The 18,176-nt window shown below is 46.9% G+C and overlaps 1 protein-coding gene across 1 annotated transcript in view; it reads left to right on the top strand.

Moving 5' to 3' along the window:
• RHPN2 (rhophilin Rho GTPase binding protein 2) overlaps nucleotides 1–18,176 on the top strand; it is a 48,337-nt gene that overhangs the window by 26,889 nt on the left and 3,272 nt on the right. Inside the window, exons 5-14 of the mRNA XM_079800277.1 lie at nucleotides 1,550–1,627; nucleotides 1,989–2,113; nucleotides 3,746–3,912; nucleotides 5,648–5,835; nucleotides 6,234–6,390; nucleotides 8,753–8,872; nucleotides 10,285–10,479; nucleotides 13,701–13,777; nucleotides 14,323–14,469; nucleotides 14,745–14,900. Of these exons, the coding sequence (XP_079656403.1) occupies nucleotides 1,550–1,627; nucleotides 1,989–2,113; nucleotides 3,746–3,912; nucleotides 5,648–5,835; nucleotides 6,234–6,390; nucleotides 8,753–8,872; nucleotides 10,285–10,479; nucleotides 13,701–13,777; nucleotides 14,323–14,469; nucleotides 14,745–14,900 (1,410 nt within the window). The remainder of the gene's footprint in view (nucleotides 1–1,549; nucleotides 1,628–1,988; nucleotides 2,114–3,745; nucleotides 3,913–5,647; nucleotides 5,836–6,233; nucleotides 6,391–8,752; nucleotides 8,873–10,284; nucleotides 10,480–13,700; nucleotides 13,778–14,322; nucleotides 14,470–14,744; nucleotides 14,901–18,176) is intronic.

Raw genomic sequence — 18,176 nt, 5'->3', positions numbered from 1 at the left:
GTGCTTTTTGGGTTTTAATTGAAATTCATTAGAATCATAGAATCAAATCTAATTTGGACAAAAATGCACCTTACAGTGTTGCACGTTTTCATCCATGAGTATATTTCTAATTGTTGCTGTCAACAAACGGCAAGTTTATGGGGGCAGACACCACATCTATCTTATTTAAATGATTTTATGAATTAGCCCAACCAGCGTGGCTCAGTGGTCTATGGTCTATGAACCAGGAAGTTACGGTTCGATTCCTGGTCAGGGCACATACCTGGGTTGCAGTCTCAATCCTTAGTGTGGGGCATGCAGGAGGCAGCCAATCAATGATTCTCTCTCATCATTGATGTTTCTATCTATCTCTCCCTCTCCCTTCCTCTCTAAAATCAATAAAAAATTTTAAAAAATGATTTTATGAATTAAATGAAAGAATGACATAACTAATGTCCTTCACCAAAGTTTAATAGTTATCTGCTTAATTACATTATTATTGTAGAACGTGTGTAAAGAGAATCCTCATAGACACTTGGGAAACATAATTGCACCATCTCTCCTCACCTTTCTTGCAGCCCAGGAGAGCCAGTGCTCACAGAGGATGTATGCAAGAATGTGTTCTCCACCCCCCTATCCTGCTCTTGCTTTTCCCCCTGTAATACTTGCCATCTTCTAATATACCATGTAATTTACATATTTGTTGTGCCTGTTACTTATTGTCTGTGCTCCTGAGAGAATATAAGCTCCACCGGGCAGGATCTTTGTTTTGTTCACTGATGTAGCCCAGGCACTGTGCACATGCCTGGCATAGGCCCATGCTCATCAGCAGTGCCCTGTGGCTGAGTGAGCTCAAGCACTGGGCAGTGGGCCCAGGAAGAAGTCTCGCTGCGGGGCTTCATTTGTGGACGTGCCGGAGCTGCTGCCACGCAGGTTCACATCGCAGGCCTTGAGGGTAGCGTCCCCCAGACACAAGTTTCCTTTTCCAGGAAGACCCTGTGCCCAGGTACTGAGGGAGCCCAGAGGCTGCAGGTCTGAGCCCCTGAATATCTGCGACGTTTACCAGAATCATTTAATGTACAGGTCACTTACCTGTGTTGCAAAGACATTTTTAGAAATAATAATTTCAGCTTTCCTTTTTATTGATACAACAAAAGCAAAATTTTTAAATACACATAAACACAATTAAGAAAATAAACCCTATCACTCAGAAAATCATGGTAGTGTACAATCTCCCGTAAGTTTCTTTGTATTCCACATGTATTTTTATTTTATTTTTTTAAAGACTTTCTTTTTTTTAATATATTTTTATTGATTTCAGAGAGGAAGGGAGAGGGAGAGAGAGATAGAAACATCAATAATGAAAAAGAATCATTGATTGGCTGCCTCCTACATGGACCCCACTGGGGATCGAGCCTGCAACCCAGGACCCTTCAGTCAACAGGCAACACTCTACCCACCGAGCCAAACCCGCTAGGGCTACATGTATTTTTCAAGTGAGCACATTAGACATTACTCTTTTACCTCTTTATGGTTTTGAGTCAGACCTTATCTCCATTTTATCTTACAGGATTTTATTCTGGAACACTACAGTGAAGACAGCTACCTATATGAAGATGAAATAGCAGATCTTATGGATCTGAGACAAGTACGTTTCTGTATGCAGCAGGGAGGGGAGGGTGGCTGCTGGAGCTTGTTGAGTCTTCAGAATATTCTCCCTATTGCATTTGAAATCTTATGGAATCGCAGATGGTTGGCGGTGATCGGGAGGGGCTGTTGGAGTCATCTGTTCTTCTTGTCACATAAGGCCACAGGAGGGAAGAGGCCTGCCCCGTGGCATGGCTGGGGATCGATTCTGGCACTCGGGAGTTCATCCCAGCCCTTCCACCCCTCCTGGAGTTCATGATACCAATAGCAGGGCCCAGCTGCACAGAAAGAGCATGTGTGAGCACCTTCCAGCCTGTGTGTTCCCCTCCTCACCCCCACGGTGCTGGTTCCCTTCCTTTCAGGCTTGTAGGACACCCAGCCGGGACGAGGCCGGTGTTGAGCTGCTGATGAGTTACTTCCTCCAGTTGGGCTTTGTTGAGAGCCGATTCTTCCCGCCCACCCGACAGATGGGGATCTTGTTTACATGGTAGGTGCCTGGGCCTGGGCCTGGGCCTAGGGCTGGGGCTGGGGCTGGGGCTGGGGCTGGGGCTGGGGCTGGGGCTGGGGCTGGGGCTGCGGCTGGGGCTGGGGCTGGGGCTGGGGCTGGGGCTGGGGCTGGGGCTGCGGCTGCCCCACTTCGGTCACTGCCTGGAGCCTGGGCACCACAGAGGCTCCTGTGCACTGTGAGTCCCTCTCTCTAATTGTCCCCTCTATACAGCACGTGTAGATAAACTTAGTGGTTATTTGTGAAGGGGACCCGAGGGGGAGAAGGCTGCAGCAGACTTTGCCTTTTGCTTCTCAGAACAAGTGAGCCGAGGAGAAGAGCCATCTTTTCGTGCTCATTTTATCCTGGAGAAACACGGGGGCTCTGAGGTGGAACTAACAAGAAGCAAGATTCTTGTCCCAGATGAGGTGGGGGCTGGGAATCAGGTTTTGTCCCAACGACAAGGGTGCAAACAGAAATAGATCAAATAAAAAACAAAGCTGAATACTTAAGATTAGTGTTGCTGAAATACTTTACAGCTGCTGTGCCTGTTCTGAGTGGGGGTGAGAGGTGACTTAAGTCCCAACAGTGAGGGTTAAATTCAGAGTTAAATTATCCCACAGCAGGCCCACGGGATGCCTGCCCTGGGAAAGGAAGGGCAGGTGACTGTAAAGATGCTGTTAGCTGCCTGCTCGGGTGAAGGTGCTAAAGGTGATTTCGCCTCAGTCTTGAATGAAGGAGAAGCTGCATGCCTACCTGCTGGTTGATGTGTGAACTCTAAAACAAATCCTAAATCTTTTAGACTTTAGCAAGAATTATGAGGGGTTTGTGATTGCTGCATTTCATTTAGGAGACGCCTTATCTTTTTTAAATATGTATTTTAGAACAGTTTTGGGTTCACAGCAAAATTGAAGGGAAGGTACAGAGATTTCCCATATACCTCCTGCCCCCACACAACACACCCTCCCCCAACATCAACCACCAAAGCAGTACGTTGACTTACTACAGTTGGCACAGTATCACCAGAGTCCATAGTTGACATTAGGGTTCACTCTTGGGGTTGTACATTCTATAATGATTTGGATAAATGTATAATGACAAGTATCTACTATTACAGTATGCAGAGTCCTTTTACTGCCCTAAAAATGGTTTTTTGTGCTCCACCTATTCGTCCCTCCCCCTACTCCCCTCTGAAACTCTGGCAACCACTGATTCTTTCTCTGTCTCCATTGTTTTGCCTTTTCTAGAATGTCATATAGTTGGAGTCAGACAGTATGTAGCCTTTTCTGATTGGCTTCTTTCACTTAGCAATATGCATTTAAAGTTACTGCATGTATTTTCATGGCTGGATAGCTTTTTTCTTTTTAGTGCTGAGTAATATTCCACTGTATGGATGTACCACAGCTTGTTTATCCATTCACCTACTGAAGGGCATCTTGGTTGTGAAACCTTACTTTTGTGTGCTATTGTGCGTCTTCAGTATGATCAGGCCCATCATCTTGTTTGGAAATGAAGGCCTCATTGCATGTGCATTTTTGAATTTATTCAAGAAATAAGTTTTGTCCATTTTTTACCCCCAGACGGCGTTAACTAGCCAAGTAATCTGTATTCTCACAACACATTTCTTTTAAATAGGTATGACTCCCTTACCGGGGTTCCGGTCTGCCAACAGAACTTGCTACTGGAGAAAGCCAGCATTCTGTTTAACATTGGAGCCCTCTACACACAGATTGGGACCCGGTGCAATCGGCAGACGCAAGCTGGGCTGGAGGGTGCAATGGATGCGTTTCAGAAAGCCGCAGGTGTGTCTCCGAGAGGGCTGCTGGGTACCCCCACTGAAGTGGGTCTGTGGGTCCTTCCCAGGTCTCACGGGCCTGAAAGGGCCCGGCCAGTTTCCAGCACAGCTGTCATTTCCCACCAAGGGAATTACTTAATGTTTTACACCCTGCTGGCTCCGTCTGGGTCTGGGTTATGGCTCATGTGCACAGTGAATCCTATGGTTAACGATTAATCCTTTCCAAATGAGTGGCCCTAAGGATGGCAGTGAATGGAGTGTTCCTATGAACACTGTACTGAAGAACAGAGTAGTGAAAACAGGCTTTTTAAAAAATCATGTGTGCCTCATTGGTGCCTGTTACTACTTACGCCTTTATATTTTGCTGATTCTATGAAGCCTGCCCACCTAAGGTTGCTCTTCTTGGCCCTTGGTCAGGTGTCACTTATTACCAACCGACGGAGCACCAGGGTGAGAGGCCTGGTGCAGTGAGTGGGCCCAGGTGGTGTCCAAGAGTCCCCTCTAGCAGGGCCTGTGTCGGGCACACACTGGAACCCAGAGGGGAGCAGACAGCCTGCCACGGTTGCCATCTTTCTACAGAGCGGTCTGTGCTTTGTGGTAAAACCAGAGGAACCAGTCAGATGGGATTCATGGTAGAGATTTTTATTTTAGCTCCAGGTTGATGTCTGTTTATGTTGTGACAGTTAATTTTCTAAAGCATAAAAAAACATGAGCTGAGGGCTACAGCTTGAAAATTTCCATTGGAGTGGGCTGCGCTGATCCTTCCTGCTTCCTGGGCAAAAGCCCTGAATTTCTGAATGACCAAGTGTTCAGTGTCCCCCTGAGAGCCCTCAGTCATTCCTGCCTTCTGCTTTGCCTTCCTCCAATGCCTGGTCAGGTTTGGACTTTCTCACAATCATCCCAAGAGACACAGGAATGGACGGGAGCCAGGCTGGTTTCCTTTCTTAATACAGATGTAAATGTTTTGGAAGAGAGTACTATCTTTTTTTTTTTGAGAGAATTTTTATGAGTTTATTTGAGCCAAACTGATGACATTGCCAGGAAGCAAGATCTCAGATGCACCCCTATCATTTTGTAAACTGTGGTAAAAGATACATAACAAAATCACCATTTTAACAGTTTTTTTAGAGTACAGTTCATTAGCATTAAGTACTTTCACATGGTTGTACATCTATCTCCAGGGATTTTCATCATCCCAACTGAAACTCTGTTCCTATTAAACAGTAACTCTCCATTCCCTCTCCCTCCCAATCCCTGGCAAACACCATTCTACTTTTGTCTGTACGAATTCCATTCTACTCCACACAACTCATCTCAGTGGAATCATGCAATATGTGTTCTTGTGATTATTTCACTTAGCATAATGTCTTCTTCCATACTGCAGCATGTGTCAGAATTTCCTTTCTAAGGCTGAAAAATACTCCCTTGCATGTTAATAGCACATTTTGTTTATCCATTAATCCATCAATGGACATTTAAGTAGTTTCTGCCTTTTGGCTATTGCAAATAATGCTGCCATGAATGTTGTTGCACAACTACCAGTTTAAGTCCCTGCTTTCAATTCTTTGGTGTGTTTCCAAGTGGAATTTCTGGATCTTACGGTGATTGAAAATCAGATTTTTTTAAGATGCTTCAGGATGCCCCTTTTATATTTTTGCTTCTATCATTCTCTGTATTTCTGAGTAGCATGGTGAAATAAATATGATCCCCAACTAATGTGCAAAAAAAAATTCCAATTGTAGGGGTTTTAAACTACCTGAAAGAGACATTTACTCACACACCGAGTTATGACATGAGCCCCGCCATGCTCAGCGTGCTGGTCAAAATGATGCTTGCACAGGCCCAAGAAATCGTGTTTGAGAAAATCTGCCTTCCTGGGATCCAGAATGAGTTCTTCATGCTGGTGAAGGTGGCTCAGGAGGCTGCCAAGGTAAGCCTTCCTGGTTCTTGAGACTCTCAGAGTGGGCAGGATGCGTTGGAGCGGGCTCATTGGAAGTAGTGGGCTTCCCATGGCAGCTGCCTGTGACTGGGCAGAGGGCCATCCTGGCCACAGTGCTGGCTTGCATTTTCTTGGCAAGGAGTGGCGTTTCAGATATGGATCACTGATTCCATCTGCAGCTTGGCCTAAAAACCAGCCTAATGACAGTTGCCTGATCTCCCTGTTAACTCTGACACTGACAGCATGAAGCATCCTTGGAGTCACTCCCAGATGCCGGAGCGGTCTCTGGCAGGGGCTGCTGCCTAGAAGAAAGGGCTCTTTTTCTTCATCCCGGGTACGTGAGGGCTCCTGTGCCAGGCTCCCCCTTCCCAACATCCCTTCTGTTGCAGGTGGGAGAGGTCTATCAGCAGCTGCACGCGGCCATGAGCCAGGCGCCAGTGAAGGAGAACATCCCCTACTCCTGGGCCAGCGTGGCCTGCGTGAAGGCCCACCACTATGGAGCCCTGGCCCACTACTTTGTAGCCACTCTCCTCATCGACCACCAGTGTAAGGCTTGGGGGTTTGGGGGCTCTGGGCTTCGGTCAGGGTTGTGTTTTTCCTGCTTCCAGGAGATTATGAGCTGAATAGGGGCTGTCTGTGTGCCCTGGAGAAGCTCACAGCTTAGGGGCTGAGGGTGGGAAGTACATGTTGGTCCAAGTAGCTGTCACATAGGTCAGGGTGCGATTAGGCGTTAATATGCTTCCGCTGTGGGAGGAAAGGGGGAAGTGTTAATTCCGCCTGGGATGGAGCAGATGATGTTATGGAGATCTAGAACAGGGTGAGGACCAGGGCACGGACTAGGAGGCATTTGTCTGAGGCACAAAATCTAAGGGAATGCCCCAAAACTCAATAATCAAGATAAAATTTTAATGTGACATTTTAAATGAATCAAAATTAATGCAAAAAATTCCATGGTGATAAATTTATTAAAATTGATTTTAGAGAGAGAGAGGAAAGGAGAAGGAGGGAGGGAGAGAGAGAGAGAGAAACATTGATTGGTTGCCTCCCATATGCATCCTGACTGGGAAAAGACCCTGCAACCTAGTATGTGCCCTGACCAGGAATTGAACCCACAAACTTTTAAGGTACTGGACAGTGCTCCAACTGAGCCACACCAGCTAGAGGTGATCAAAATTTTAAATAAAGATGGGAGCCCTGGCTGGTGTGGCTCAGTTGGTTGCAGTGTCCCATGCACCGCAGGGTCGTGGGTTCAAGTCCCAGTCAGGGCATGTACCAGGTTGCAGGTTCGATTGCTGATCAGGTGCATACAGGAGGCAACTGATATCTCTCTCTCTTTCTACCTTCCTATCTCTCTCTCAAAAAAAAGTATAAATAAATAAATAAGGGGATTGGTAACAGTTCTATGCTGAGCCACATCAGAGCCTGAAGCAAAAAGAAATTTTGCGTTTTTGTTTGTTTACATGGACTTTTTGCATTGATTTTGATATTTAGAAACTTGTATTAAACAATTCCATACTTGTTGAGATTTTGGCACCCCCTTCAATTTTCAGCTGGAGGCGAGTGCGTCACTCTCCTCACCCTCGTTTTGGCTCTGATCTCAGGTCGGGTGGGAATTTTGTTGTAATTAGTACTCATCAAGGCAGCCCCCAGCATAATCCTACCTAATAATAGACAAATATGCAAATTGACCATACCTTCGCTATGCCCACGATTGTCCAGGAGGCACGGGGGGGGGCCGGGACTCGGGGGGGCCGGGGTGGCTGATTGGGCCGGCGGGACGCTGAGCTCGCGTCGCCAGTGGCCGCGCGAGCTCAGCGTCTGTGCCATGGCTGTGCTGCGGCACAGAAGGGGCCTCTGGGGCAGCGAGCTCATGTCACGCCACGGACCATCAAAAGCAGGGGAGCTGGGTGCCTGTCCGCTGGTGCACCAGGCCTTTCAGAAGCCTCCGGCGTGGTGGAGGCTTCTGAAAGGCCTGGTGCACCAGCGGACAGGCACCCAGCTCCCCCGTGATTGAAAGCGAAAGCGTGTAGGGGATCCTACACGTGCATGATTTAATCATGCACTGGGCCTCTAGTGAAGAGAATAACCTCTGGAGCCAGACTCTCTGCGTTCATATCTTAGCTCTGCCATTTATTAGCTGTGTGATCTTGGGCAAGTTACTTAGCTGCTCTGTGCCTCAGTTTTCTCATCTTTAAAATGAGGATATGAAGGGGATCACAGGGCTGTTGTGTAAACAGTGCCCATGTATAAAGCTAAAATAGTGGCTTGTATGTAGGTGGGCTCCCTAAATGTGTTAGCTGCCACTTCCTGCTAGTAGTATGTAGTCTGCTAGGCAGGTGCGTCATGTAAACCAGCGCAAATACAGTGCTTCAGTGGTTGCCGCAGAGACCACCAGTGAGGCAGCAGTTGGACTTCTTGGCATAGTCGTGGACAGTTTTTCATTTGAGTCAGACTTTGAGCTCTTAGGAGGACTTTTTCAGCTGATCAAGGAAGGAAAGGATAGCAAGAGCAGCCGCCTGAGCTCTGAGATGGAGGCCCAAAGTGTTGAGCGCAGTGGGGAGTGGTTTGGTGCGGTTAGAGGGAGACAGGTACCAGGGACGGTGCAGGCACAGAGGCCAGCAGAGGTTTGAGGCGGGGCTGTGATAGGAGGTTCCTCGAAGCGGGTGGGTTGGAGGGCTTGAGCGTGGGCCCTCAGAACCGAATGATGAGCCCTAAATATGCAAAGACTTGTGGAGTTTATCCAAGGGCAGAAAGGAGACCTATTATCCCAAGTGCCTTGTAAAACTGGAGAAGAAAGGAAGCTGACGATGTGGTTGGAAGGGAAACCTCTACGTGGGTCTGTGGCGCCGTCTCCAGAGCCCTCAGCCGTGTCCACGAGAAGGGACTCATCCGGTGGCTCTTGTTACAGTGAAGCCGGGTGCGGACGAGGACCACCAGGAGAAGTGCCTGTCCCAGCTCTATGACCACATGCCGGAGGGGCTGGCGCCCTTGGCCACGCTGAGAAACGCGAGCCAGCGCCGACAGCTGGGTGTGTACTGGCTCTCCCGCTCCCTCCCTCCTGGTGCCCCATTTGCTGCCCAGCTGGTCCTGCTCACAGGCGGCCCCAGACATGTCCCCAGGGCAAGGCTGGGAGAGCAGAGGTCCAGAGTCATTGTGGCCATTCTGGATTCAGAAACCGTGAGGCGTAGTCCTCTCATCTCTGCAGGTTCCGCGAGGGCCCCGGCCTCCCCAGTGGAGAGCTTTGACGGTCTTTCATCCCCCCTCAGGGGGAAGGACGGACACAGTAGTTCATTTTCTCAGGTCGCACCTGAGAACTGGTAATGAATTGCCCTGGCTTGGTCTCTGCCAAGTCTCACTGCCACCCCTCCCCCCACCTACCCACCCCGCCACGTAGTTTCCCCATCTCAGCGATGGCAACTGCATCCTTCTAGGTGTGCAGGCCAGGAACCTGGACTCACTCTGTGCTCTGTCTCCCCACAACTGATTAGCCGATCCCATCGACTCTACCTAGAAAGCCAGCCGCTTCTCACCCTACCACCCCGATCCAAGCCACACTCGTATAGTGTTTACTAAACTGACGTAGACTTGCTAAACCTCACACAAGACATGGCATGATCTCCATTTTTCAGTTGAGGAAATAGCCCCAGAGAGGTTACACAGCTTGCCCAGCTATTTGCAGAAGCCTTGTAGCTGGTCTTCCTGCTTTTCTCTTTGCTCCTTCATAGTCCATTCACATGGTCAAATCACATCAGTCCTCTGCTTACACCCTGATGGGCTCCCATCTTACCCACAGTAGGAGCTTAAGTCCTCACCCTGCATGGTTGGACTCGGTCCAGCCCCTGCTCCTCTCTGCCCTCATTTCCTACCCTTCTCTGCCTCACCCCCAAAAGCCTTGGCCTTGAACACATAGGCATGGTCCTGCCCCAGGGCCTTTGCACTTGCCGTTTCTTCTTTCAGGAATGCTCTTCTGTTAGATATCATCATGGCTGCTTCCTTACTTCCTTCAGGGCTTTATTCAAAAGTTATCTTCAAAAAGGTCTTACCTAATCACCCATCATAGAAGAGCAACTTTCCATTCCCAGTCTTCTCTTGCCACATCTACCTACCCAGTTTCACATTTCTCCATAACCTGATTGACACACATTCCATTACATACTGCTTTGTTTGTTAATTATCTGTCTTCAACCATGAGCATGTAAGCTCCATGAATGCATTGCTTTTTATCTCCACTGCCTAGAACATTCAGTAAATATATGATGAATGGCTGTTTTATGTACATAAATGAGCACATTGCACATGCACTTTAGAGAGACTTAAGCCATCTGGGCAGATTCTTCAGAAAAGAGAATGCCCACCTTTCTGGGCTGATCCTTGGGCACTTTGGCTTTCCTTGAGGTACTCGTGCTGCGATGTCACATGGTGTTGCTTTCCTGTTGGCAGGCAAGTCCCATCTGCGCAAAGCCATCGCCCATCACGAGGAGTCCGTGAGGGAGGTGAGCCTATGCAAGAAGCTCCGCAACATCGAGCTGCTGCAGGAGGTGCTGTCCGCGGCACACCAGCGATCCCAGCTCAAATACGCTCAGCACCAGGAGGACGATGACCTGCTGAACCTGATGGATGCTCCTGACATTATTTGTGAGTTGATCTGGGTGCCTGTGCCAGGTACCGAGTGTGCCCTGTGTGAGAGGCAGTGGCACTTGGGGCGCACTGCTCTTATTAACTCACTCTGCAGGGGCTGGGCAAACCCTCGTAATGCGCTGGCACTGGGACGGTCAAAATGCTGCTCTTGCTCATCTCCTTGTGCCCGAATCCAGAGGTTTCTTTATAGACTTGTCCTTGACAACCCCTTAGTGACTTCTGACTTCCCTCCTGCCCCTTGGTGCTTCTCATGGTGTCCGGGTGCCCTGTCACCTTGTCCAATCCCAGTTCCCTCTCCACCCCCTTTGCTGACTTTTCCTCCTCTAGATTCCTTCCCTTAAAGTCGCCCAACCTCCTTGGGGTTCCAGTCATCGCCTCCACTCAGGAGACTCCCTTTCGTGTTGACATTTTTGCTACACTCCACACCCACCCACATTCCATCTTGTATAACTTTGATATCTGCCTTTTACAACTGGTTTGAAAGCCACTGCATCCTATTCTCTCTTTTGTCTTACTCCTTCCCCTGTTTACTCCATCTTTTATTAGCACCAACATGTATTTTTCTTCAGAGACAAAAGTTATTTTTATTATGAAATGGCACCTTACACTTGCATTGACATAGTGGAACCAGGGGATACAGGAAGAGTTCTTCAAAACCTAGTTTGTCGAGCCCTAGCCGGTTTGGCTCAGTGGATAGAGCGTCAGCCTGCGGACTGAAGGGCCCCAGGTTTGATTCTGATCAAGGGCACATTCCCAAGTTGTGGGCTCGATCCCCAGTAGGGGGCTTGCAGGAGGCAGCTGATCAATGATTCTTTCTCATCATTGATGTTTCTATCTCTCTTTCCCTCTCCATTCCTTTCTGAAATAAATTTAAAAAGTATATTAAAAAGAATAAAATCAATAAAAATATTAAAAAAACAACAACCTTGTTCATCGAGTGTGTGAGTGTGTGTGTGAGAAAAACACTTAAGATCTACCCTCTTAGCAAATTTCAAGTATACAGTATGGTATTGTTAACTATAGTCACCATGCCGTATGTTAGATCTCTAGAGCTTACTCATCTTGTATAACTGAGACTTTGTACCTTTGACCAACATCTCCTCATTTCCCCTACCCTTACCCCTGGCATCTAGCATTCTGCTCTCTGCTTTGATGAGTTGGACTATTTTATTATTGTGGTTTTTTTATTATGATTTTTTTAAAAATCCTCACCTGAGGATATTTTTTTCATCGATTTTCAGACAGAGTGGAAGGGGGAGGGGAGAGAGAAAGAGAGAAATATCGATGTGAAAGAGACACTTGGTTGCCTCCTGCACGCGCCCCGACCAAGGCCCAGGATCAAACCCACAACCTTTTGGCCCCTGGGCCAGTGCTCTAACCACTGAGAAAAACTGGCCAGGGTGAGTTGGACTATTTTAGATTCCACATATAAATGAGATTGTGCACCACAAGCATTTTCTAAGGATCTCCAAAGTGTTGAGCACTGTCCTGTTTTCAGGAATATGAAGGTGAACTGGACACTTGTTGCTGCCCTTGGAAAGGTGTCAGTAGTTCTGCCCTGGAGGCCAGGGGTGGAGGGACCTCCTCAGAGGTGACTTTACAGTGAGAATGACTAGGATCTTCCCAGGATTTAGGGGGAGGGATGGAGGGTGGCCTCATCAAAGGAACCCCCTTTGGCCAAATCCCCTTCGATCCTACTTCCTAAATCTCTGTCCGCAGCTCGGGAGTTCCACCCCCCAGTTTTCAGGGACTAGCTCCTTAGAATTAGATTCTAGCTCAGGCTAGAATCCTGGGCTTGGCTGTAGTAATGTTGGCTGATATCTACTGAGCATTTGATCTGCCAGGTCCAATAATAAGCACCATTTGTATACAGAATCTCATTCTATCTCCTTTGCCAACTATATGATGGAAACACTGGTATTCCCTTATCTTAAAGATGAGACCATAAAGGCTTAGGTGACCAAGCTGGTTGGTGGAAGCAGGAATAGTGCTCAGGGAGTCTCCTTCACAGACACTGTGGCCACCTCGTTGGCCCCCTGGTCCACACCAGGTGCTCCGTGGCCAGGACGTAGAGACATAACCTCCCTGGAGGGAGGGAGACACATGACTCCTGGTGCGGTCCAGGGGTGGTGGCACAACTCTTAGTGGGTGGGCAGCTTCTCCGAGCTCAGCACTGTATCAGGCAGTTTGTAAGAAGCCACGGGGTCATCCTGTGAATAGATGGGTGTGATCTACCTTGGCAGTGCCAGTCTGCTTCCTCAAGGTTTCCTTTTTATACTGTTGTTCATGTGTACTTAGCCTGCACTGGGATCCTTTGTGAGAAGCCGACTAGCCTCATGGTAAGGGGGCGTTGGGTCTGCCATAGATGTGTGGAGATTTGAGCTATTGATGGACACAATGTGGCAAACTCGCTCACTGTGAAATCATCACATTACACACTAATAATGAAAAGAAGCGCATCTCCTCCAGGACTTTGTGGTACTTCCTTCCGTAACAGTGACGCCTACAATATAGATTATTTCTCAGTAGGGTTTTATGAGTGCCAAAGGAAGTCCACTAGAATATAAACAAGTCACTTGAAGGCAGGGAATGTGTCAGTTTGTCATTGCTCTGTCACAGCTCCAGAGCAGGGTATGGCTTATGGTAGGTACAGGTCACACTGGACCAGGGGGTAGACCAGTAGTCCAAAACCAAGTGACAGGACGTATGACTAGGAGCAAGGTTTGCTGCCTCTTCCCTTCAGAGCAAAGATTCAGACCTGAATTTTAATTTTTTTTAATTTATTTTGAGAGAGAGAGACATTGATTTGTTGTCCTACTTATTTATGCATAAATTGGTTGATTCTTTTTTAAAATACATTTTTATTGATTTTAGAGAAGAAGAGAGAGGGAGAAAGAGATAGAAACATCAATGATGAGAGAGAATCATTGATCGGTGGCCTCTTGCATGCCCCCCACTGGGGATCGAGCCTGCAACCTTGGCATGTGCCCTGACCAGGAACCGAACCCTGAACTCCTGGTTTATAAGTTCAACGTTCAACCACTGAGCCACGCCAGTCAGTCTCATTGGTCGTTTCTTGTATGTGCCCTGACGGGATTGAAGCTGCAACCTTGGCATATTGGGATGATGCTCTAACCAACTGAGCTATCTGTCCAGCATCAAGGATAACTTTTAACTACAGAAATATCTATACTTTCCCTTTTAATCTTATTTTCTAGCTAAAACTGAGCAAGAGGTTGAAATTATAGTGCCACAGTTCTCCAAGGTGACAGCAACAGACTTCTTCCAGAAATTGGTATGTTGAGTGCTTACTTCATAATGACCTAAGGGACAGCTTTTACGTGTTGCAAGTATATAAAAGGTTATTTGTAGATATTGTAGATCAGGGGTGGGGAACGTCTGGCCCGCAAGCGGTATCATTTGGTCTGGCCCTGCTATGGCAACTGCAGGCAGGACTCAGAATTCAATAAATCTAGGAGCTTTTTTCATAGCAACATAATTTTTAAGATGATAATTTTATATGGCTCTCAAATTATGTTATAAATATCCAAATGGCCCTTGGCAGAAAAAAAGTTTCCCCACCCCTGTTTTAGTTTTTCTTAATTAGGGATTTTAATTAAGACAATTTTATTTAAAATAATATTGGCTGTTTTAGAGAAAATGGCAATTCATGTTCTCGTATGACTGCTGTAGCATGTATTACCTCAGATGGCGTCATTACATTAGTCTCTGAGCCAGGCTGCATGACATCTGCAAAGACAACAAGGCAACATTCCCTCTAGCTTTCAAATGCCTGATTCAGCCTTCAGATCCTACAGCTAATGATGCTCTATTCCGAAGGGTCCTCTGTCTGTGTTTTCGGCTAACAAGAGATGGACATCTCCTCGAAGCATTCACTTCACCGCGGAAGAAGGGGACTTAGGGTTCACCTTGAGAGGAAACGCTCCGGTTCAAGTCTACTTCCTGGATCCCTACTGCTCTGCTGCGGTAAGTGTGTGCCATTCTAGGTGGGGGCAAAAGTCACTGGCATCTTTGCAGGCAGTCAAACTGGCAAAATACAAAGAAAGCTGCCCAAACAAACATGTGGGTGAATGATTTAGGGTTCCTTTATTTAAAAAGGCTTCTTATGGATGTTACATGCCCAACGAGGAAAAGATTCATTTTTACTTCTTAAAGCAAATGTATGCAAATATCTGTTTTATTAATGAACTTGGAAACGGATTCCAGGAATGCTGACCTTTATTTACATTATACTTTTGTAGCTGGCAGGAGCCAAGGAAGGGGATTACATTGTTTCCATTCAAAGTGTGGATTGTAAATGGCTGACAGTGAGCGAGGTTATGAAACTGCTGAAGAGCTTCGGCGAGGACGACATTGAGATGAAGGTGGTGAGCCTCCTGGACTCCACCTCATCCATGGTGAGCGCTGACACCCCTGGTAGTAAATAGCCAAGTGGGGTGAAGTTGGTGTAACCCCAGAGGTCTTTCCCGGATCCTCTTCCTCCTGCCTGCATTTGAAGCATGCCACAAATGACTCCTAAGCTTGCCATTGCTGGGATGTGCTTGCCCTGGGTCGGAGAGCTCTAGAAAACTTGTATTATTGATCCTGTAGATAAAATAACCAATAGCTTTGTTTTCCTGATTATATTCTTTTTTTTTCTTTTTTTTAAATATATATTTTATTGATTTTTTACAGAGAGGAAGAGAGAGGGATAGAGAGTTAGAAACATCGATGAGAGAGAAACATCGATCAGCTGCCTCTTGCACACCCCCTACTGGGGATGTGCCCGCAACCAAGGTACATGCCCTTGACCGGAATCGAACCCGGGACCCTTGAGTCCGCAGGCCGACGCTCTATCCACTGAGCCAAACCGGTTTTGGCTATATTCTTTTTAAAAAAAAATAAATTTTTATTGATATCAGAGAGGAAGGGAGAGGGAGCAAGGGATAGAAACATCAATAATGAGAGAATCATTGATCTGCTGCCTCCTGCAGGCCCCCTATTAGGGATCTAGCTCACAACCCGAGCATGTGCCCTGACCGGGAATCGAACCATCACCTCCTGGTACATAGGTCAACCTCAACCACTGAGCCACGCCAGCTGGGCTTGAGTATATCCTTTTTAATGACAAAAGTAATAAATACTCATAGTAAAAATATATTCAAATGGTACAGAAGGCTTGTCATTTGACAGATCCTCTCCACCTGTCAAAGATAACATTGCTGTTCCCTGTGAGATCTTGGGACCTGTTTGATGCCTGTGCAAGTTCATGTGGAGTTACTATATCCTTTCTTCCCCGCAGTGGAAGGAATCATTTCATATGCTCTGTCACACTTTGCCGCATTTGACTATGTACCTTAGAGATTTCCCTCTATAACAACATTCATTTATTCATTCAACAAATATTGATTGAGCATTAGTTATGTGCCAGGCCCTTCTTAGGTGTTGGAGCTACAGCTGGAACTAGACAAATAAGGTTCCTGCCCCCACAAAGCTGGCACTAAATAAGCAAATGAGTGGTTGTGATTTCGATAAGTGCTGCAAAGAAAAGAAAAGGTGTAACGCAATAGAATGATTGGGGGTAGGGAGTATAATGTCAAGTTAAGACAGAACTTACACAAAGACTTTGAGTGATGAGGAGGAACCTCTGTATTTGAAGAGGTACAAGAGGAGCATTCTGGGCAGGGGGCCAGCAGGTGCAGAGACCCCGTGGCATGATTAAGCTCCTGGTGAAGGAACAAAAAGAAGGCCTTTTGGCTAGAGCATCGTGTTGACAGGAAATGAGGTGGGAGGGAGATAGCCTCATTGGCAGCAGCGGGACTTTGGAAGCCATTAAACCTTTTTAAGAAGGGAATGAATGAGGATGTTTAGAAGGATATCTCTGCCTGGCGGCTGGCCGCGTGGCAGCAGAGTAAGCTGGCTATGGCAGTCATCAGGCCAGTGATGCTAGCAGCTTACACTAGGAGGGGTGGCAATGGCAGTGGAGAGAGGTGGATGCACCTGAGACATACTTTGAAGTGGAGCTGACAGAAATTGGTAGGTGATGTATGTTAAAAAAAGAGAGATGATTCCTTAGTTTTTGGCTTGAACAGCTGCATCATTTTTTAAAAATATATTTTATTGATTTTTTACAGAGAGGAAGAGAGAGGGATAGAGTTAAAAACATCGATGAGAGAGAAACATCGATCAGCTGCCTCCTGCACACCCCCCACTGGGGATGTGCCCGCAACCAAGGTACATGCCCTTGACCAGAATCGAACCTGGGACCCTTGAGTCCGCAGGCCGACGCTCTATCCACTGAGCCAAACCGGTTTCGGCAGCTGCATCATTTTTTATAATGATGGGGAACAAGGGCAGTAGCGAGAGAAAACAAGAATTCTGCTTTAACTGTTTCATATACCATTAGACATCTAGATATAAATGTAAAGTAGGTGGCTGGATGTTCAAATTTTCGGTTTAAGGGAGAAGTCAGAGCTAGAAGTAAATATTTGAGAACCTTCAGCAGAGTGATGATATTTAAAGCTACAGCTGAATGAAAGAGACTGAATGAAATTGCCTGCAAGGGGCTGAGGGCCGAGGACTAAACTCTGAGACACCGCAAATATCTAGAGGGCTGTTAGAAGTGGTGCAAAGGAAATTGCGAGGGCGAGTTCAGAGAGATTGGGCAAAAAGGTGCTTCTGAATCAAGAGAAGAAAATCCTGCCGGGAGAGAGTGGCCCACTGTGTTGCATAAGTTAAGGGGTGGCGAGTGAGGGAGGAGGAGCCATGTCTGTCTGGCAGCTGGACAAAAGGAGAGATGGCAACAGAACTCAGATTAGAGAGGGTTGGAGAGTGAATGGATTGTGTGATTTCACCGAAAAGAAATGTGCAAAATAGGAAAGTCCACAGAAACAGAATGTAGATTCGTGGTTGCCAGGGGCTAGGGCTGGAGCATTGGGGAATGGGGAGTGACTGCTCACGGGTACAGTTTCTCGGGGGGATGGAAAGGTTCCGAAATTAGATAGTGGTGGTGGTTGCACAACTGTGAATATACTAAAAACCACTGAATTGCATTAAAATGGTGAATTTTATGGGATGTGAATTGTATCTTAATTTAAAAAATAAAGTCTGCGGACTCACAGAGCACCTTGGGAGAGGGGATCGTGAGAAATGGTACTTTTAAGGGCAGATTCCATAGAATTGATGGACAAGTGATCAAGATCCTAACCAGAAAGAGAAAAGAGGTTTGTCTAAAAGGAGGATGAATAAAAGGCTGGGCTCTGGGCTGCAGAGCTGGAGTAGATGGCACTGACAGGGAGGGAGGCGTGGCTTCACAGAGCGGCCCTGCCCCTGAACAGAGATCGAAAGGCTTCTTTCAAACCTGTCGTATCTTTGAAGGAGGCCAATGGAGTGAGTGATGGGGAAAACCAAGGATTCTACACTCAGACTGCCTAGATTTGAGTCCTGGCTTTGCCACCAGTTGTGTGACCTTGGGCAATTCAGGGAACAGCTCAGCCTCAGGAAAATGGGGAAAACAGTGCCGGGCATGCGATATGTTTCAGTTCATAATAGGTGTTCTAATAACCATGATGTGGTTAATCCTTTCTCCCAGCAAGGATTCTAGATAATAACATTTGAACACTGGTTTTTATGTTTGTTTGTTTTGTTTTTTAAATATATTTTTATTGCTTTCAGAAAGAGAGAGGGAGAGAGAT

The sequence above is a fragment of the Cnephaeus nilssonii genome, assembly GCF_951640355.1.
Source record: "Cnephaeus nilssonii genome assembly, chromosome: 20".
In the NCBI taxonomy this organism is placed as follows: Eukaryota; Metazoa; Chordata; class Mammalia; order Chiroptera; family Vespertilionidae; genus Cnephaeus; species Cnephaeus nilssonii.
Note: the sequence above shows the minus strand (reverse complement) of the source record. Positions and strands in the feature narration are given on the sequence as shown.